This window comes from Ovis aries, chromosome 20 (assembly GCF_016772045.2).
Source record: "Ovis aries strain OAR_USU_Benz2616 breed Rambouillet chromosome 20, ARS-UI_Ramb_v3.0, whole genome shotgun sequence".
Classification (NCBI taxonomy): domain Eukaryota; kingdom Metazoa; phylum Chordata; class Mammalia; order Artiodactyla; family Bovidae; genus Ovis; species Ovis aries.
This window is the reverse complement of record NC_056073.1, coordinates 21946433-21968331: the sequence shown is the minus strand read 5'-3', so window position 1 is coordinate 21968331 and position 21899 is coordinate 21946433. Positions and strand designations below refer to the sequence as shown.

General features: G+C 40.4%; 1 protein-coding gene across 1 annotated transcript; it reads right to left on the bottom strand.

Moving 5' to 3' along the window:
• Nucleotides 1–5295: 5295 nt before the first annotated feature.
• On the bottom strand, nt 5296–21516 carry GLYATL3 (glycine-N-acyltransferase like 3). The gene is made up of 5 exons (XM_027958546.3): nt 21414–21516; nt 17938–18045; nt 17399–17525; nt 13748–13871; nt 5296–6875 (listed from the first exon to the last, which is right to left on the bottom strand). Exons 1-5 carry the CDS (start codon nt 21489–21491, stop codon nt 6449–6451), a joined length of 864 nt encoding a protein of 287 aa, XP_027814347.1. The 5' UTR covers nt 21492–21516; the 3' UTR covers nt 5296–6448.
• Between the last annotated feature and the right edge of the window lie 383 nt (nt 21517–21899).

The following is a 21899-nucleotide window of genomic DNA, read 5'->3' as shown; positions in this document are numbered from 1 at the left end:
TTTTTATGACTTATTTACTTACTTATTTGTATCTTGGATCAATTTGGAATTTATTCTTGTATAGATACGAAGAATGGGTACAACTTTACTTTTTTTCAGATTGCTATCCATTTGTCTCACTGCCACTTACTTAAAATTCCATCTTTATCCGAGTGACCTGAGATGTCACTTTGATCTTATTTTAAGCTTTCCTATGTACTTGTTATTTCTGGGCATTCCCCTTCCCACTCCACTCATTGTTGTGCATAATCTTGTACCATTACTACACTTTACATGAGTTTTATAGTATGTTTTAATATTAGTGGGGTTAATCTCCCCTTTTAACCTATTTTTTCAAAATTTGTATTGCTATTTTTGCATATTTATTTTCCATGTTCCTAGTCCCAGGTACCTGCTGAAAGGAAATAGTCCAGAATGTAAAAAATTCTAATGAAACAAATAGAAACAAGTGCTAGCTCTTTGAGAAATAATCTAGAGCTAAAATCTGACATCTACTGTTCAGTGCAGTAACTGCATGGTGTTAACTAACATCTGACAGTCTTATTCAGTTCAGTTCAGTCGCTCAGTCGTTTCCGACTTTTTGCAACCCCATGAACCGCAGCACACCAGGCCTCCCTGTCCATCACCAACTGCTGGAGTCTATCCAAATCCGTGTCCATTGAGCCAGTGATGCCATCCAACCATCTCATCTTATGTTATCCCCTTCTCCTGCCTTCAATCTTTCCCAGCATCAGGGTCTTTTCAAATGAGTCAGCTCTTCGCAGCAGGTGGCCAAAGTATTGGAGTTTCAGCTTCAACATCAGTCTTTACAATTACACCCAGGACCGATCTCCTTTTGGATGGACTGGTTGGATCTCCTTGCAGTCCAAGGGACTCTCAAGAGTCTTCTCCAACACCACAGTGCAAAAACATAAATTCTTCGGTGCTCAGCTTTCTTTATAGTGCAACTCTCACATCCATACATGGCCACTGGAAAAGCCATAGCCTTGACTAGACGGACCTTTGTTGGCAAAGTAATGTCTCTGCTTTTTAATATGCTGTCTAGGTTAGTCATAACTTTCCTTCAAAGGAATAAGTGTCTTTTAGTTTCATGCTGCAATCTCCATTTGCAGTGATTTTGGAGGTCAGAAAAATAAAGTCAGCCGCTGGTTCCACATCTATTTTCCATGAAGTGATGGGACTGGATGCCATGAATGATGAGCTTTAAGCCAATTTTGTCTCTCCTCTTTCACCTTCATCAAGAGGCTCTTTAGTTCTTCTTCACTTTCTGCCATAAGGGTGGTGTCATCTGCATATCTGAGGTCATTGGTAATTCTCCCAGCAATCTTGATTCCTAATTCCAGCTTGTGCTTCCTCCAGCCCAGTGTTTCTCATGATGTACTCTGCATATAACTTAAATAAGCAGGGTGACAATATACAGCCTTGACATACTCCTTTTCCTGTTTGGAACCAATCTGCTCTATGTCCAGTTCTAACTGTTGCTTCCTGACCCGCATACAGATTTCTCAAGAGTCTGGGCAGGTGGTCTGGTATTCCCATCTCTTTCAGAATTTTCCACAGTTTATTGTGATCCACACAGTCAAAGGCTTTGGCATAGTCAGTAAAGCAGAAATAGATGTTTTTCTGGAACTCTCTTGCTTTTTCCATGATCCAGCGGATGTTGGCAATTTGATCTCTGGTTCCTCTGCCTTTTCTAAAACCAGCTTGAACATCTGGAATTTCACAGTTCACATACTTCTGAAGCCTGGCTTGGAGAATTTTGAGCATTACTTTACTAGCGTGTGAGATGAGTGCAATTGTTCGCTAGATTGAGCATTCTTTGGCATTGGGTTTCTTTGGGACTGAATGAAAACTGACCTTTCCCAGTCCTGTGGCCACAGCTGAGTTTTCCAAATTTGCTGACATTGACTGCAGCACTTTCACAGGATCATCTTTTGGGATTTGAAATAGCTCAACTGGAATTCCATCACCTCCACTAGCTTTTTTCGTAGTGATGCTTCCTAAGGCCCACTTGACGTCACATTCCAGGATGTCTCGCTCTAGGTGAGTGTGAGTGATCACACCATTGTGATTATCTAGGTCGTGAAGATCTTTTTTGTACAGTTCTGTGTATTCTTGACACATCTTCTTAATATCTTCTGCTTCTCTTCAGTTCAGTTCAGTTCAGTCGCTCAGTCGTGTCCAGCTCTTTGCGATCTCATGAATTGCAGCATGCCAGGCCTCCCTGTCCATCACAATCTCCCAGAGGTCACTCAAACTCATGTCCATTGCATTGGTGATGCCATCCAGCTATCTCATCCTCTCTTGTCTCCTTTTCCTCCTGCCCCCAATCCCTCCCAGCATCAGAGTCTTTTCCAACGAGTCAACTCTTCGCATGAGGTGGCCAAAGTACTGGAGTTTCAGCTTCAGCATCATTCCTTCCAAAAGAACACCCAGGGCTGATCTCCTTCAGAATGGACTGGTTGGATCTTGTAGTCCAAGGGACTCTCAAGAGTCTTCTCCAACATTACAGTTCAAAAGCATCAATTCTTCTGCTTCTCTTAGGACCGTCCTATTATTGCATTATAAATTAATGCCTTATAACAGTTTTCAGTTGAGTACTGTATACTCAAGCAGCCTTGCAAATGCATAGATCTTTTGGAGAGAGAGCTCCACATCAATTAGTAATAAGGGTAATTCAATGTTAGGTATTCTTGTTTGTAACTTTTAAAATCACAAAAGCATGAATAAGGGGAAGTGAGCAAAAGTTCACTCAAAAAGTGAACAAACTTGGAACAGGGTTGGGAACATACACACCACGAGCACTGCTGAGGCTGGAGGGGCTAAAGGAAAAAAGGGGAGGCTGGGAGTGGCTTCCATCTCCTTTTCCTCTCATTGCCAGGTACAGTAAGGTCAGAAAAAGCAAAGAGCTATTAGCAATTGGGTTTTATAGTTGGAGCCAATATTTTTACCAGAGATTGAAAAACATGGGTGATTAGAAACCTGGGGAAAGGGAACTAGGCTGTTGATGCTGGCTAGACTGTACTTTTTTTTTCTTTTTTTTAGGGCTTCCCTGGCAGCTCTGTCCGAAAGAATCCTGCGCTGCAGGGGACCTGGGCTTGATCCCTGGTTTGGGAAAATCCCCTGGGGAAGGGAATGGCTACCCATTCCACTATTCTTGCCTGGAGAATCCCCATGGATAGAGGAGCCTGGCAGGCTGCAGTTCATGGGGCCAAGAAGAGTCAGATAAGACTAAGCACAGCACAGCACGAAATAATTCCAATGCTAATATCCCAGCTAGAAGAGAGAAATCATCTTTGAAGGTGGTGCGGTGTGATTCCATCAGTTGTGTTTTACTTTCAGTTTTAATTTTTCCCTGCTCCTAGTGAGACCAAACAAACTGACACGTGGGAGTTTGTAGGAGAGAAAGGCTTACTGCAGGGCCATGCAGGGTGGTTCATACCTTAAAAAAGTCCCAGCTCCCCGAAGTATTTCAGCAAAGCACTTTGAAAAGCCAGGTGAAGTGGGGTGGGTTGCAGGGTCAGCTCGTGCACAATTCTCTGATTGCTTGATGGTGAGGAAACCGGTGGTATCACATGGGTTAACATCAGTCCTTAGGCTCCAGGAGGCTTGGAGCTGTGTGCTCACAGTTGTCTGTAGTTAACTTCTTCCATTTGGTGAGGGAGGGGAGTGGTTTCATATTTGCAAAACAACTCAGGAAATGTACAGCAAGTACTATTATCTAGGTACTTCTGAGAGGAGCTCAAGTAGAGGATGTGCGGAAAGCCCTGTTCCCCTCCCCCGAAAGGCCCCATGGAGTCCTGCTCAGTTACATTAGAGTTTAATGCAATAAGGGAAAACTAGGTATTATCACAGACAACTGAAAGACAGGTAATTTATAGTTCTTTCATGTTTTTGTCAAAATTTAAATCACCAAACAAAAATTTGTGACAGAATTGCAAAGTGAGCAGAAACAAAGCTCGTGGTGTTGGATGAGATTCTCTTCTAGAGGACGCGTAAATGTCTTCCGAACTGCCCTGTCTTATCCTGCTCCCAAAGTCTGAGCAGACTGAATTCTCCATTCCTCCTCTGCATTTCTTCTCAGTGGGTCTGATGCAGAGAGAACGCTTGTCCTCACTCAGTGCAAAGACAATTGCAAAACCCAGTCAGCCTCCACCCTGAGCAGACAAGCACACACCTCACTGTAGCTGAGGATGTTGTCTCTACTGAGTCCCCAAAGAGTTCCAAGCTGCTCGAGAGGCCAATAATAATTGAAAGTACAGGCCTCAGGGGACTTCCCTGGTGGTCCAATGATTAAGACTCCGTGCTTCCAAAGCAAGGGGCACGGGTTCAATTCCTGGTTGGGAAACTAGATCTCACATGCTGCTACTAAAACCTGCCATGGCCGCAAAAAAAAAAAGTACAGGCTTCAGAATCTGACAAACCAGGCTCTGATCATGACTTAATATCTGCATAACTCTTGATAAGTCATTAAACCCCTGAGCCAGATTCCCCATAATAAAATAAACACGTATATTTATTACACATAAGTATATATAAAATTTGGCACAATTATCAGCATGCAGTTACATGTTAAGTAAACAGTAGGCACATTATCATTAGGAAGAAATAAGGCACAAGGCTGTAATAATGAGACCATGTACCAGGTGGGAGTAACCCTCTGTTCATCAGTGCTATAGATACTGTATGTCCCTGGGGTAGAAATTAGACACATTCTCCTGAGAAACTTATGGACTCCAGTTCCTTATAACTCTCCCCTCCGGCCCCAAGGATAAGTCTCTAGGTAACCACTGGCTCAGGATGACCTAAGCATATATTCACTCTCAAGGAATTGTTTTCATTATAACTGAAGCTCTCCTTCAGCCAGTTTACTTTTCTCAGAAAAGTGAAAGTGAAGTCGCTCAGTCCTGTCCGACTTTTTGCGACCCCATGGACGGTAGCCTACCAGACTCCTCCATCCATGGGATTTTCCAGGCAAGAGTACTGGATTGGGCTGCCATTTTCTTCTCCATTACTTTCCCCACAATAAACACCTAAAATTTAAGTTTCCTCTTATCTTTGTAGTTGACATTTGTGTGACCTCTGCACAATAAGAAACCATATAAGCCATATATTTTCTATACGGCTAAGTCAACTTCATCCAGACTAGACAAATCCAGCCATTGTTTGCGTCAGCTTTTATTGCAGATGGAAGAACACAGCTTGTGATGTTTAGCTCCTCCTTTACTGTCCTTGAAAGATACACAGACACAAGCAATTGGAACCCAAATTAAAAAAAAAATACCAACAAGAATAAAAGATGAAGAAGACGTTGATTTTATTATTTAATCATTTAAATTTCTTTTACATTTCCTAAAAAGATACATGGTCTAGTGAAAAGAAAACAGTTTAAAATCAACATAACACCATTCTGGCTCAACCTCTAGCACTGGTTATCTACATAATCTTGAAGAAGTCATTTGTTTTCTTTTGTCCACAAATATTCATATGTAATGAGAATAAAGTTTATTATCTTACCATGATTCTCTGAGTATGTACGTATGCACACAGAAGTAAGAAAGAAGTGAAAATATATGTATATGTATGTTTATATTTGCATACCAAATGCACACCTACATAAACAGGCCTCTTAGTTTTCCATGAGAAAGCTGATAATGAACAAGGGGGCTGGAATAGGTGATAGGCAGTGTCCAGTCTTATGCTGATAGCATCTGCTTCTAGCTTTTTAAAATGCTCCATCCAAGGTAACTGAGAAATGGAAACTTGCTGGAAGTACAAATTTTCAGGCCCGACCTCAGACCCATCCTCAAACTTATTGAATTAGGGGCTGTGCGGAGAGACTCAGCTATCTTTGTTGCAACCTGCCCTCCAGGTGATTCTGAAGTGCACTAAAATGTGAGAACCACTACATTTAAACATTCCCGGGGAAGAACTATAGGCTAGAGGAGAGACAGGAATTAAAGGGGGGAGGGGGGAAGGCAGGATAGTCTACAGAGATCCTGAGTCACAGGTGGTAGGAAGAGATTTGGGGAGACAGAGCAGTGGCAGGCACAGGAGAGTGTTATTTATGGTTGTAGGACACCAGTGTGGTTGCATAAGCCCAAGGGAAATAATAATGCAGTTAGTCCCATGTTAGTCATTTGTTCTCATGCAGTCATTTCTGCTCCTGTGCTAAGACTGATGGCTTTACAACCTTTTTCCTGCAGTGGATCCTAAAGGAAGATAGTTATCCTGTTTCTAGTCACAGCTGTTTCTGACCTCTATCATCACTACCATAGAAATTTGAGACAGGGAGAGTTAGGGCTTCCCAGCCTAAGCCTGTTTGTCTTCTGGTCTTTTTCAACAATTTAAAGTCCCCCTGATTCTAGTTTTAAGTGTCCCCTCATTGGCAGTTAAGGAGTGTGTGTATATTCAGAAAAAGGAAGAGAACTCCTGGAGTTCCAATGGGCTAGAGGTGAACTTGCCTAGAGAAAGCTGGAGGGGTGAGAATCAGCCTATGGAACCGACAAGGCAAGAAGTCGCTGTGGATGCTCTTCGCGAGGTTAATGGATGTAATGTTGTCATCCACGATGTTGCCTTGACAGGGGAATCCCCGGCTTTGCAACTTTCTGGCCAACGTGAGGATCACCAGCCGATTATAACCTTTCCTGCGATGCTCAGGCATGGTGTAGCCATGGCACATGGTGGCAAACTGGTCCATCATAGACCAAGACACGGGGTTGCCCTTGTCATCACGGACACACACACTGGGGAAGCAGGAGATTAGGTTGGTGATGTACCGGCGACACTGTTCATTGCCGCCCCGAGACCAAGTCTGGTTGAGTAAGTCAACATCAGCAACACTCAGGTAGGTTAGTTGTAGGGAAGAATTCATTCTTGAAGAAAATGACATGGGAAGAAATATGAACTCGGGATCATATGATGACAAACAAGTATTTCTCTCTTTTTCATTCGCTTCAAACCCTGGGGAATCTTAGTTCTCCCACCAGGGATCAAACCTGGCCCCAGCAGTGAAAGCACCCTGTCCCAACCACCGGACCTCCAGGGAATTCCCCAACTAGTTCTCTTTTTACTTTGATTCAAACTGAGAAAGCATCCTGGAGATCAGTTCAGTCCAGTTGCTCAGTCGTGTCCGACTCTTTGCAACCCCATGAATCGCAGCATGCCAGGCCTCCCTGTCCATTACCAACTCCTGGAGTTCACTCAGGCTCACATCCATAGAGTCAGTGATGCCATCCAACCATCTCATCCTCTGTAGTCCCCTTCTCCTCCTGCCCCAAATTCAGACTTAAATTGAAGAAAGTAGAAAAACTGCTAGACCATTCAGATATGACCTAAATCAAATTCCTTATGATTATACAGTGGAAGTGAGAAATAGATTTAAGGGCCTAGATCTGATAGATAAGAGTGCCTGATGAACTACGGAATGAGGTTTGTGACATTGTACAGGAGACAGGGATCAAGATCATCCCCATGGAAAAGAAATGCAAAAAAGCAAAATGGCTGTCTGAGGATGGCTTACAAATAGCTGTGAAAAGAAGACAAGTGAAAAGCAGAGGAGAAAAGGAAAGATATAAACATCTGAATGTAGAGTTCTAAAGAATACCAAGAAGAGATAAGAAAGCCTTCTTCAGCAATCAATGCAAAGAAGTAGAGGAAAAGAACAGAATGGGAAAGACTAAGACTAATTTTCTCTTCAAGAAAATTAGAGATACCAAGGGAACATTTCATGCAAAGATGGGCTCGATAAAGGACAGAAATTGTAGGGACCTAACAGAAGCAGAAGATATTAAGAAAAGGTGGCAAGAATACACAGAAAAACTGTACAAAAAAGATCTTCACAACCCAGATAATCACAATGGTATGATCACTCATCTAGAGACAGACATCCTGGAATGTGAAGTCAAGTGGGCCTTAGAAATCATCACTACAAACAAAGCTAGTGGAGGTGATGGAATTCCTATTGAGCTATTTCAAATCCTGAAAGATGATGCTGTGAAAGTGCTGCCCTCAATATGCCAGCAAATTTGGAAAACTCAGCAGTGGCCAGAGGACTGGAAAAGGTCAGTTTTCATTCCAATTCCAAAGAAAGGCAATGCCAAAGAATGCTCAAACTACCGCACACTTGCACTCATCTCACATGCTAGTAAAGTAATGCTCAAAATTCTCCAAGCCAGGCTTCAGCAATACATGAACATGAACTCCCTGATGTTCAAGTTGGTTTTCGAAAAGGCAGAGGAACCAGAGATCAAATTGCCAACATCCACTGGATCATGGAAAAAGCAAGAGAGTTCCAGAAAAACATCTATTTCTGCTTTATTGACTATGCCAAAGCCTTTGACTGTGTGGATCACAATAAACTGTGGAAAATCCTTCAAGAGATGGGAATACCAGACCACCTAACCTGCCTCTTGAGAAATCTGTATGCAAGTCAGGAAGCAACAGTTAGAACTGGACATGAAACAACAGACTGGTTCCAAATAGGAAAAGGAGTACGTCAAGGCTGTATATTGTCACCCATCCTGGAGATAAGTGCCTAGCAAATACTAGAGTATTTTCAATAAATAAGAATCTATCACTTACCACTTACAAACATCTTTAGGATTTCATTTTTAACAGGACAAAACACTCATTATATTGAGTCTAAGTCTTTCGTTCAAATTTTATGCCCACTTGTTATTGTCCTCAGAATAGATGAAGGAAATTATTTCATTTTTCTGGAAAACAAACCTCAGACTTATTCTTATTAAGTCCTGAGTCTGCTGACACCCTCTCTGAGGCCTTGAATAAGTCCAGATACTTGGGCCTCTAATCTTTTTCTTGATAATAATAAATGTTTTAGGATAGGACTCCTACATTTATGCAACCATGTCCACAAAAGAAATATAAACTGCTTAATGTTCTAGGCATTTGTAGGTGCTTAAGAAATGCTAGCTCTTTCAGACCTTTCCCTAAACATTCTGGAAAAAGATTTCAAAATCCATGGGCATTAAGATTAAAAAAAAAAAAAAAAGGACAGAAATTGTTGCAGTTTCTAAGAACTGAGACAGGTTACTTAGTTGCAAGTCTCTGGGGGCTGGTTGTGTTTTGAATTTTCTTTCATGCTTGAAGTTATTAATAGATCCTAAGATCATCCCCAGTTAAGAGGCCACTGACGTCATTCTCACTATGTCCTTTTTTAAAATATTTGTCTGACTGCCCCAGGTCTTAGTTTCAGCATGTTGGATCCTTTACTTGCAGCAGGTGAGATATAGTTCCCGAGCAGGGATTGAACCTGGACACCCTGGACGGGGAGCGCGAAGTCTTAGCCACTAGACCACCAGGGAGGTCCTGTACCATGTCCTTCTTTATGAAGTAAAAGTTGGTGTTTTCTCATATATATGGAATTTAGAAAGATGGTAACGATAAACCTGTATGCGAGACAGCAAAAGAGACACAGATGTATAGAACAGTCTTTTGGACTCTGTGGGAGAGGGAGAGGGTGGGATGATTTGGGAGAATAGCATTGAAACATGTATAATATCATATAAGAAATGAATCGCCAGTCTAGGTTTGATGCAGGATACAGGATGCTTGGGGCTGGTGCACTGGGATGACCTAGAGAGATGGTATAGGGAGGGAGGTGGGAGGGGGTTCAGGATCGGGAACTCATGTACACCCGTGGCAGATTCATATTGATGTATGGCAAAACCAATACAGTATTGTAAAGTGAAATAAAATAGAATTAAAATTAAAAAAAAGAAAACAGGAAGATTCATTACTTGGCACATAATAATAGAAAAAAAAAGTTTGTGTTTTCTTTTATTAGTGGTTATGCAATGTTAGCTCATATTTCAGGTATTCTGTGGGACCTGGAGCTGGGCCATTCGCCTAACCACTAAGCAGGGGGAAAGAATATAAATAAATGCAAGCAATAACTGGCTTAACAGGATTTTTTCATTTAATTCTGGAAAATAAACTTTCAAACAAAGTCAAAGAAGCTTCAGGTAGTGATGTCGCTACAAATGAAAACACTAAACTACGTGTTTCAGGAGGGACATTCGAGACAATGACCTTGTATGTGAAGGGCAGGTATCCAAAATAAAGTGTACAAATTTGGGTAATGATTTAGGTTTTAAAGATAAATTGTCTAACTTCTTATGCAGAAAGGAGCAATTCAAGAAAAAATTTGATTTAAAAAAGTCTGATGGGGGATTGAAGAAAGTTTTAAATAACATCTCAGGGATATGACAGCAAACAGACTTGTTGAGTAGCTCAGTCATGAGCGGCTCTTTGCAACCCCATGGACTGCAGCATGTCAGACCTCCTCGTCCTTCACTATTTCCTGGAATTTTCTCAAACTGATGCCTATTTAATTGGACAGACTGTGGGGAAACTCTAAAGGACAAATAGCGTGATTTTTTTTCAACCAAAAGTAACATGAGAAATAAAAAAAGATGAAAGGGGTATCTGTCTGTCAAAAGAAACTTAAGAGAGATATTAACCAGTTACATATAATAACCAGGTGCTTATTCAAAACAAATAAAGTGCTAAAAGTTTTGTGATAATTGGGAAAATGTGACTACTAATAGGTTATTTTATATTTAGGAAATAGTGTTCACAAAATTTTAAGGAAAGAGCTAACAAAGAAGGCTCAAGGCCACTGTTTTTAGAGAACCTGCTTGCGAAGTTGGCCTTTGGCTGCTGCTGCTACTAAGTCGCTTCAGTCATGTCCGACTCTGTGCGACCCCACAGACAGCAGCCCACCAGGCTCCTCCGTCCATGGGATTTTCCAGGCAACAGTACTGGAGTAGGGTGCTGCTAGGTGTCAGGTAATTTTGATTGCTGGAGGAGTCCTGCCATTCCCAGAACTGGTAAGAGTGGTTAGCTTGGCCTGTTTGTATAATCGATGCAATTTATGCTGAACACCTGTTTTCCTCCTGGGAGTCTAGGAAATTGGTCTAGTCAAGGCTATGGTTTTTCCTGTGGTCATGTATGGATGTGAGAGTTGGCCTGTGAAGAAGGCTGAGCGCCAAAGAATTGATGCTTTTGCACTGTGGTGTTGGAGAAGACTCTTGAGAGTCCCTTGGACTGCAAGGAGATCCAACCAGTCCATTCTGAAGGAGATCAGCCCTGGGATTTCTTTGGAAGGAATGATGCTAAAGCTGAAACTCTAGTACTTTGGCCCCCTCGTGCGAAGAGTTGACCCATTGGAAAAGACTCTGATGCTGGGAGGGATTGGGGGCAGGAGGAGAAGGGGACAACAGAGGATGAGATGGCAGGATGGCATCACGGACTCGATGGACGTGAGTCTGAGCTAACTCTGGGAGATGGTGATGGACAGGGAGGCCTGGCGTGCTGCGATTCATGGGGTCGCAAAGAGTCGGACATGACTGAGCGACTGAACTGAACTGAACTGGCAGAAGGTACCTCCAGTAAAAAAATTCTTATCTGTGTTGTCACAACTCATTGCTGAAAATCAAACGCATACTGCGTGACTCTGCTCAGGGAGGCCTCTGGGGAGCTTGTGTCCGATTTCCTCTGGACTTTGCCAAAGCACCTTTTTCCCCTTGTGCTGATTTTGCTTTATATCTTTTCATTATAATAAGTTATGCTGCTAAGTCACTTCAGTCATGTCCGATTCTGTATGACCCCATAGACGGCAGCCCACCAGGCTCCCCCATCCCTGGGATTCTCCAGGCAAGAATATTGGAGTGGGTTGCCATTTCCTTCTCCAATGCATGAAAGTGAAAAATGAAAGGGAAGTTGCTCAGTCATGTCTGACTCTTCGCGACCCCATGGACTGTAGCCTACCAGGCTCCTCTGTCCTTGGGATTTTCCAGGCAAGAGTACTGGAGTGGGGTGCCATTACCTCCTCCCATAGTAAGTTATAGCCATGACTAAATATATTGAGTCCTGAGTCCTCTTAGCCAATCACTGAACTTGTGGGTGGTCTGGGGGACTCCTGACACAGAGGTGATGTTACTATAGCAGTTAAAAAAAAATTCTTGGGAATTCCCTGAGTGAATTCAATGTGTTCACTTTTGGGGCCAGGGTTCGATGCCTGATGGGAAAGCTATTAATAAGATCCCACTAGCCATACTATGCTATGCTTAGTTGCTCAGTCATGTCTGATTCTTTGCAACCCCATGGACTGTAGCCCACCAGGCTCCTCTGTCCATGGGGACTCTCCAAGCAAGAATACTGGAGTGGGTTGCCATGCACTCCTCTAGGGGATTTTCCCAACCCAGGGATTGAACCCAGGTCTCCTGCATTGCAGGTGGATTATTTACCATCTGAACCACCAGGGATTAATAAGATGCCACAAGCCGTGAGGCCTGGCTAATAATAATAATAATTCTTTTTTTGGAGGTATAATATTTAAGTGGCTTCCCTGGTGGCTCAGACGGTAAAGTGTCGTATAATGGAATAATATATAAGATATTTCCTTCAGAATAAATCAGGGGGTGGGAAAGATAGAGATCTGGATAAAAGATTCCTAACATAATAAATCTTGTTCTTTTTGTACATTTTAAAAATATACATGTATATTTAATGAGCACAAGTTTGGTTGTATTTTTAAAATTCAATTAATAGGAAAATATATTGTTGAAAAGGTTACAGTTGGATCGAACAAAAAACAAAATTGAGAACTGCATTACTTTGTGATTGAAAGAGGCAGGTGTTTAAGATTTTTTTTTAAGTATATTGGTGTTGGAGGTTAATTACACTAGTTTCTCAACTCTTGTGTTTGAAAATTTTCATGACTGAAAAAGTAACAATAAAATCCAGTTGCTTTATGTGACTTAAAATGTCCCTTCTTTTCTAGGTTTAGTCTTGTTTTGCTTAATAATTACTTCAACATACACCACGGAAGTGGAGAAAAGTAACATTCAGTGAAGTGGCTAGTTTCATTTGCTTACAGGAAACATGCAAAGAAGGTATGATACATCAGTTTTTAGGAAGAATTGATTGAGGCTCAGAAAGGTAACCTGGAGAAGAAACTGGCAACTCTCTCCACTATTCTTGCTTGGAGAATCCCATGGACAGAGGAGGCTGGGAGGCTCGAGTCCAGGGGGTTGCAAAGAGTCAGACACACTGAGCGACTAACACACACACACACACACACACACACACAGAAAGGTAAGGCAAAATGGAAAGTAACTAGTGAATGACAGATCAGGGACCACAAAGTGAAAGAATGCAGATATAAACTAACACACATTCTGAAGGGCTGGATCCTGGAATTAGGCTTCTTTTGGTTGTTTCTGGCTCTACAGTTTGCTCCTGTGTGTTATTTCAATTCTGTTCAAAAAGGGAGTAATAATGGTACTGTTTTATAAGGTTGTAGAAAGGATTCAAGAGGCAATGTATTTAAAACTTTGAAACATTTAGTGCCTGGCATAAAAGACACGTAAGTCAGCTAAACACCTGCATCCCTGAAACAACAAAAAACAATTATAACCACCTTGGGCACAGACAACGGAAGTTATTTAGAATTATTTGGAGGAGGAGGATGCCCAAGAAATGATTTTTTTGTGTATTCTGTGAAAAAGCTGTCCATAGTTAATGACAATGGAGAGAGACACAGATTTGATTTTGCAGGAAATTATGAGCAGTCAAGCACAGCAAAAAGGAAAAGCGTAAACACATACACACATTTAGATTCAGTCCTCTAGATCCAATATTCCTAAATGGTATTCAGTATTCCAGGCAGTTTGTACTGCCATGGCATAAATTCTCCCCTAGAAGAAGCTTGTTTACGTACAAGAAACTGGTGTCTGCAGCTGAAATCGGAGGTAAGCAAGTGGCCTTGAAGGAAGCTAGCTTTACATCCACCTGCTTTGAGTCAGCAACAGCTTTGGAAACATCATGTAATTCACTCTGCAGCCCTGCATGTGGAAACACACAATGAAAAAAAAAATGTGGATGCTTTATCTGAGAATGCCAAAAGCAAATTTGTTTTAGTATTTCTATACTTGGTATCATCAATACCACCAGCTTCCCACCTTGTATTATCTTAACCACTTTGTATTCATACATATATTATCAGAGCTACTCCTTTGTCTGATTTTCAAGTCTTGTATGAGATTTTCAAATTTCCATGTTGATCATGATCTTCCATGGGAATTTCTGATGGGACTATCCCTTAAGAATTTGTAATGCTTTATGGGAACTTTTTATTTTCTTGACTTCTCAGATTGATCTTAAACCCCTGAGGGTAAGGGATGTTCTGGAAGTATGAAAGAGCTTCAATTTATTTGGCAGGGCAATCTTACTTTAAAGACTGTCTTTCAGTCTCCTGCTTAAATGCCCATCATGGCAATGTCAATATATAAATTTAGACTGGTGAGGTTTATTCTGAACTTAACTTACCCAGCACTCACTCATTTGTCATAGCTATACTGTATTCTCTATAAACCCTTACTCAGTACTTCTTGTATGTAAAGTGCTGTGCTGGGCATAGCCCCAGAGTGGGATATAAGAATGGCATGGTCTCTGTTCTGATAGTAATTACAGCATGACAAGGGGCTTGTTTACTTAGAACTGATTGTCCACTTCTCCAAATCCTGATCTGCTCTGTCCTTTCCATTCTGGCTGCTATTGCTTGAATGCTCTGGAAATTGACTTTCCCACTTCCTTTCATATCTAATTGCTTGCTTCCTTCTCCTAGAAAATCACTTCCTCTTGAAGAAAACATGAACGGCAGGTCCTGGTGAACACAGACTGTGCTCTGAGCCTCGGCTTCTCCATCATGGAGTTAAGTCTAAGAAAAGATAAGAAAGTCTTCAAGTTAATGCTATTAAGATTATAGATGCTGTGGCTAGCACTCCATATTAAAACACTGAATTACATCTAAGTGGTAGTGAGCCCTGCTGACTCAAAGTGTGGCTGGTAGTTCCAACAGAATTTTTTTCTTCTAAGTTAGACTGAGTCAATTCTTTCTAAAGGTCATCCTAACATTAAAACAAAACCTTTTAGACTTATAAGATGTAACAGGTAACAAAAACTGCATAAAAGGTATAGCTTAATTAGAAATAATTACATACATTTTAACTACTTCTAAAGCCACAGAATAGAATTTGATGAGCTCCCTTCTATGTATCACTCTCCCAATCTTTTAATCACAATTCCTTCTCTCTCCTTCAAAAATAATCATTATAATAATTTTTAAGATAACCATTTTCTTTTTTTCTTTACAGTTTTATTATCCAAGTCTGCATCCTTAAACACTACAGTTTGATTTTGCCCACTTTTTGTCTTGTGAGTCTTTTCATCAACAGACCTTTCAATTCCCACTAAAATCCTCTCTCCCCTCTTTAAAAACTTCTTTTGTCGGAGAATCCTGGTGGTTAGGGCCCTCTAATCACCAAACAACAGGATTTGTTGTTTAGATTTTGCCAATCATCTCTCCATGGTGCTGTGGATTGTGTCCTTCTATCTGTTGACAGGGTATCATTTTTAACAAATGATTTTCTCCTTTCTCAAGGAGAAAGCAATCTCTACTTCTCGTTCTGCTATTGACCACTCCACCTCCTTACAAGGGGAAGGGTTGCTAACTGAATAAGCCAGAACCTGGGACATTTTTTTGGTTCATAGTTACCAGTGAGCAGGCCTTTGAAACTTTCAGGCTGGTGCTCATGTAGACAAGCTCTCTCGTTCATGCAACTAGCAGTGAGCAACAAGCAGGGCCTGTCTGGGCAATTATGCATGTTTTTGTTTCCTGTGTACAGCAAACATAAGGAGTTTGGCTCCTCTGAGTCCATTAGAGGATTAACCCTGATTTAACATTGTTTATGGATGGTTCCTAGATTAAAAATGACAAAGGCATTCCTATGAAGGGTGTGTTCTTGCTCTAAACACCCAGTACTGAAGCAGCTTCACTGCCTAAATCCTGATCTATCCACCAGCCCAACTAGTAGCTCTGACCTCGCCTGCAGAAAGTAAAAGGCTGTTTATATGTAGCTGATAGGCTTTTAGGGAGGCTCATGATTTAGAGATGTTATAGAAATGGCTCCTTTTTAGGTTCTCTGAGTAAGAATAGTAAAGACCCTGATGACTTCTTAGAAGCTATTCAGTGTCCTAAAGAGATTACAGTTCTTACCACAGAAACCTACAGTTGAGACCACATCAGAAGTCAAGAGCTCTACATGGTAAATGAGGAGTTTTACCATTCCAGCTATATTAGGTGCTATAAATCACATCTCTCCCCACCAAACCCTCAGGAAAGATGACTATCAATTAAAATGAGTATAACTCACAACAAATAGCTCAGCCTTCTGAAAAAAAGTATTGGCAGTTAGAGGGATGGTCTCTCCATAATGATGAATTCAGGGGATTTGAGGATATTAACCAATAATACCAAAATCCATCCAGTAACTGCCATGACTTTTCACATCAAGGAGGAGATATACACATTTCCACATTAAAGTAATCCTGGTGAGATTTTTCTGAATTGTTAATTAGATATGCAAGTAGTTGAATTATGCCTCACTTCTAACCAGCGTAACAGGGGTAAATCTGTAAATGTGTGAGAGAGTTTAGAACTGCCTCTATAAAGTCTTTTTGAGCATTTGCAAGGGGATTCTTTTTTAATATATATATAACATCCCAAGTTTTTAGGTTATGAATTTACATAAATCATTATAGGTGGACAGAAACTTTTCTTGTAGAGGGCTTCAGCTACTTCTGGCTGATAAAAATTACCAGAATTTATATATCTAACATGGGGGTTCCTACCTTCTTGTCAAATGATCAAGGAACTCATTTCACTAGAAGAGCTACACACAAACTTCATTGCCTATATCAACTCCCAATCATTATAAAAAGTTGAGACAGCAAGTGATACACTGAAGCCAAAGCTATCCATCCAAATAATCAAAAGTCTTAATCTGTTTCAGTCTTGGCCTAAAGTTCTTCTAGAAGCGTTGATGGCTATGCAGTTATCTCCTTGGAGCCCACATATACTCTTTCCTTATAAAATCATTTCAGTTTATCCTATGCAGACCAGTTGATTATCTTTTTCAAGAATCATTTGCTTTAGAAAGAAGAAAGGCTTACCTATTGGCTTAGACTTAAATTAGATTTTCTTTAAAAGATTATGATAGGAAAGGGTTAGAAGTAATAAGGAGAAATATCCTGTGATATTCCCTGATACCATTTTTTTGAAAGAAAAAAAAAATCACTTAAGAACAGCCTAATTTAAATGGCCTCTGCCAACCCCAAAGGCCAAACCTCATTAAAAAAAAAGTATTGCTATAAGACTGTAATACATAAGCTGTTAATATATAAAATGTATGTAAGTGTATTTGTACATATGTGTGCTTATATGTGTGAAGTGTGTCATATTTATATATCTGAGAGATACGACAAAAAGAAGAAAAAACAATGCGTGTCTAGTGTCTTGTACTTGACCCACCCTGTATTTGAAAAACTTGATCCCAGTTGATAACACCATGTTCTTCCAACAGCTGTCGGTAAGCATTGACATCTTTGTAGAACACAGCATAGGCATTAGTATAATGGTCCAGGTTGTCTGTCTCAGCCTAGGACAGAAGACATAACCACAAACACATAAAACACACCACCTTTGATCATGTGAGCCTCTCCTTTGTCTCAGAGGCAGAATGGGGAGGATGCTGTCTTTTTCAATCTTCTTTCATATTTATCCATATGCCCAAAGTCAATGATCATAAGGAATCATCAAGCCAGTGGGAAAACTAGTGTGTACAAGTATATCTGCTTCATGCTTCGAGGGGTTATCAAACACTAGAGAAATCATCCTAGTGAACACATTTAGACTGGAGGTTTCCATATGTCTGATACTCCAAAGCCAGTCAAATTAGAAGCTAATGGTGAAGTGTATAGCTTGTTAAGCTATGATGGTTACGATTTCCCCTTTACCTCATCTTTTCATTTCAGTTGGTACCAATTCTTTTTTGCCTTTTAAAACTGTACCTCTTTCTGCCGCCGTGTGATGATGGCTTTGAAGTCAGGCCATGAATCCAACACCACTTCCTTTTGAAAGGGATTCCCACGATTTATGTTCATCACTGCTCCATAAACCTGAGGCAGAGAACCCAGAGGAATAGCTAGTTATATTATTAACCATTTCAGATGCTTATTGCTCTTTTCATTTCTTGTACTAGTGCAAAGTTATGGCCATGAGGGAAAATTATAAATATACACACATATATTCAGAACCCATACACATACAGACTTCTCCCTTTTTATTTCATCAGTGCACAAGGAAACTGTTAAAGTGTCTATGACAGTCTATGAAAATGCTCCCAAAACTTAGTGGTTTTTTTAGCACAATGGTGAGAGGTACCAAATCAATAGGCTTACCAGACAGGGACTTGGAATATAGGTCAGTAATACTTAATGAATCAGCATCTAATATCTAGATTTAGAGTTCATATGCCTTTTAAAATTTCTATGGATAATTTTGATGTGCAGCTGCCTTTGAAGTTTACTACACTATCTTAACAGAGAAGGCAATGGCACCCCACTCCAGTACTCTTGCCTGGAAAATCCCATTGACGGAGGAGCCTGGTAGGCTGCAGTCCATGGGGTCGCTGAGAGTTGGACATGACTCAATGACTTCACTTTCACTTTTCACTTTCATGCTTTGGAGAAGGAAATGGCAACTCACTCTAGTGTTCTTGCCTGGAGAATCCCAGGGACGGGGGAGCCTGGTGGGCTGCCATCTATGGGGTCACACAGAGTCGGACACGACTGAAGCGACTTAGCAGCAGCACACTATCTTAAAATCATATGTGAAGTACAACTACTCTTTCAACCTTGAATTACAATTAAATATCACTTGAGACAGAGATACTATCCCCCAGAAAAAAAAGCCAAAAAGCATACCCTGCATGTTAGATTTGATAGAGCAGGTCTGTATAAGCATTCCCTAAGGGTTGTAACTATGTCTTATTCACAGTTATATCCATGGAGTCTGATAGAGCTGACCAAATGCTTATTGACTAAGCAATACTGAAGTATCACTAGAATTCTGTTCTGTGACTTTTCACATTTTTTTCCCACTAAGAATCAAAGATTCTGTCCCACAAAGCAACTTCCATATGTTATCTCTGTGCTTCTAGAGAAAACAAAGTTGCGGTGGTAAGGAGGAGAGCTAAGCTATAGGCCAGTGTTCACAGCAATGTTTTTATAATACGGTAGACAGAAACTGGTAACAATATCCAGCAACAGTGGAATAACTAAATAAATTGTGGCATATTCTTACAATGGATTACAAAAGAGAACATGGTATTGAGCTTGCCCAGCCAAAGAAGCTAAGTTCAAAAAGATACTGTGTGATCCAATTTATATTACATTCAAAGACAGGCAGAATTAAATGATGACTTTAGAAGCTGATAGTGGTTACTATGGGAGAGCAGGGAAAGATATTGACAAGAAAAGAGTATGGAGTGGGGGAAGAATGGTGTTTGATGTACTGTTCTTTCTTGAATGGAGTAGAAGTTACCTAGATATTCACTTTGAGAAAATCCACTGAGCTGTATCATGTTTTGTGCACTTTCTAGTGTTATGTGGGTGCATGACAAGTTGCTTCAGTCCTATCTGAATCTTTGTGACCCTATGGGCATAGCTGTCCAGGCTCATCTGTCCATGGGATTCTCCAGGAGTGAAGAAATCCTCCAGGGGATCTTTTCAACCCAGGGTCTCTTATGTCTCCTGCATTGGCAGGCAGTTTCTTTACCACTAGCACCACCTGGCAAGCCCCTTCTAGTGTTGTACTTCAGTGAAAAAAGTTAAATTATAAGAGCTTCGGAGCCCACATTTTACCTCCTTTATCACTGTCCTAATTCAAATCACTCACCTCATCTCAATGCCTAGAAGATGATCCAACTCTCTTCTGTCTTATCCAAACTGGGACCTCGCTCAGATTTTCACATAGACAGTATCTTTCTAAATGTAGTCTAATACTAATGTGCAACATGGATCACACTTAGGGAAATCCACCAACTAAAGTAACCTGGAAGGATCATGCTTGTTCTCTTCATGGTTAAATTCCAGAATTGATGATCTTATGTGTACAGAGTAATACATTTATTAAAATGGTTTCACATGAGCAAAGCATAATCCTTATTAGAAAACAAACACATTATTTCAATAATTTATTTATCCAAAGAGTGAGTGTTGAGAGGAGATGCAAAGTGGCTAGGAGGGAGTACAAATGCTAGAGAAATGAGCAGGTAGAGCTTGTGAAGGAAATCCGGAAGGTTATTTAAACATTTAAGCCTAAAGATTTTCCTGGTGGCTCAGATAGTAAAGTGTCTGCCTACAGTGTGGGAGACCTGGGCTCGATCCCTGGGTCGGGAAGATCCTTTAGAGAAGGAAATGGCAACCCATTCCAGTACTCTTGCCTGGAAAATCCGGTGGACAGAGGAGCCTGGTAGCCTACAATCCACAGGGTCGCAGAGTCAGACACAACTGAGCAACTAAACTAGATTTTAAGCCTAAAGTGAGATTATAAAAACGCAGCCATAAATTCCAGTGGGTGGAGGAAGAGGAAACAACTGAGACTACCTTTTCTTTATCTTTTTTATTCACTAAAGGACTTAGTGTTTACTGAAAGGGTATTTTGAAATGATGGTCAAAGAACAAAGCCAGGCATTATATAACAAAGAAATCATTAAAGGAGGATAAAGAGATTTAGGGATAAAAAGACTCAGGGTAGGAGAAATAAGAAATTAGGAGCAAAGAGCTAAGCAGCTATTAAAGAGGAGATTTCTCAGAAAGGCATCTACCTGTGCCTATACGGTTCCTTTCCTTAATTCTTACTTCAGATGGTGCTGTGAGAGGCAAGCATTTCCAAAAACACTCAATTTGAAACGTGATAATCTGGATTTTAGTCTGAATTCTAGCACCTGGAAATGGGGAAGTTATTTAGTAATATTACCTGTATAATTATAATATAAATATCTGCCTATTCAGAGATTTTAATATTACAAGGGAATTAATTTTAGAGAGGGATTGATTAGGTGTTTTTGGAGCTCAAATGAGATAATGTGAAAGATATTTCAAAAAAATTATACATACCATTCAGGCCAAGTCAACTAATCTGAATTTAGAAGTCTTTAAAAAATAAAATTTTAACAAGTAAGAAATTACCCTTCTGCCATTTAATAAAATTTAGAACTGAAATTTATTTCATAAATAGTCCAGTCTAGCACAGCCTGAATTTTCCTAGCAAGACTGTATCTAGCAAGACTGTCAAAAATATAACTAACTGCATTGTATCCCCAATCCACTGAATCAGTCTCTAGAAGGAGAGGATTGGGAAACTGTATGTTTACCAAGTACTCCCAGAGTCTTACCATTAGGAAAATTTGGGAAACAGCTATAAGTCTAATATTATTTCACAGATTAATAAAATGAAGATAGAACTATTCAATGTTTCATACCTTGAGTGATTCAGGAAAGTGACTCTTCAGCATTTTTTCCAGGATCAGTAATTTGGTAGAACAGTTAAGAACCTGCATCTTCTCTGGAGAGTAGAGAGCTAGTAATTCCACCCCTATTTAAAAACATGAAAGGATGTATTTAATTTTTGTCTGTTAATATTTAAAGCTATCCTGAAAGATCCTTGAAACTTCTTTTTGTCTTTGTTTGTTTGTTTGTTTAAACTGGGCTTCATTCACTTTTTCTCATATAATGATATGGTGGCTACAACTGGACCCGGGGTCTTCTGCCCAGAAACTCTGGTGTGGGTCTTAAGATGGTCAGTGAATTCCTAATATGAAGACTTGGTGAATACCATCTCTTTTAGGAGTGAGCTAGCTGTAGGTCTTGGAAATGGCATCAAAAGTTATTTAGTGGTTAGAACTCCCTGCTTTCACTGCCAAGGACATGGGTTCAACCTTTGGTCAGGTAAATATGATTCATCAAGT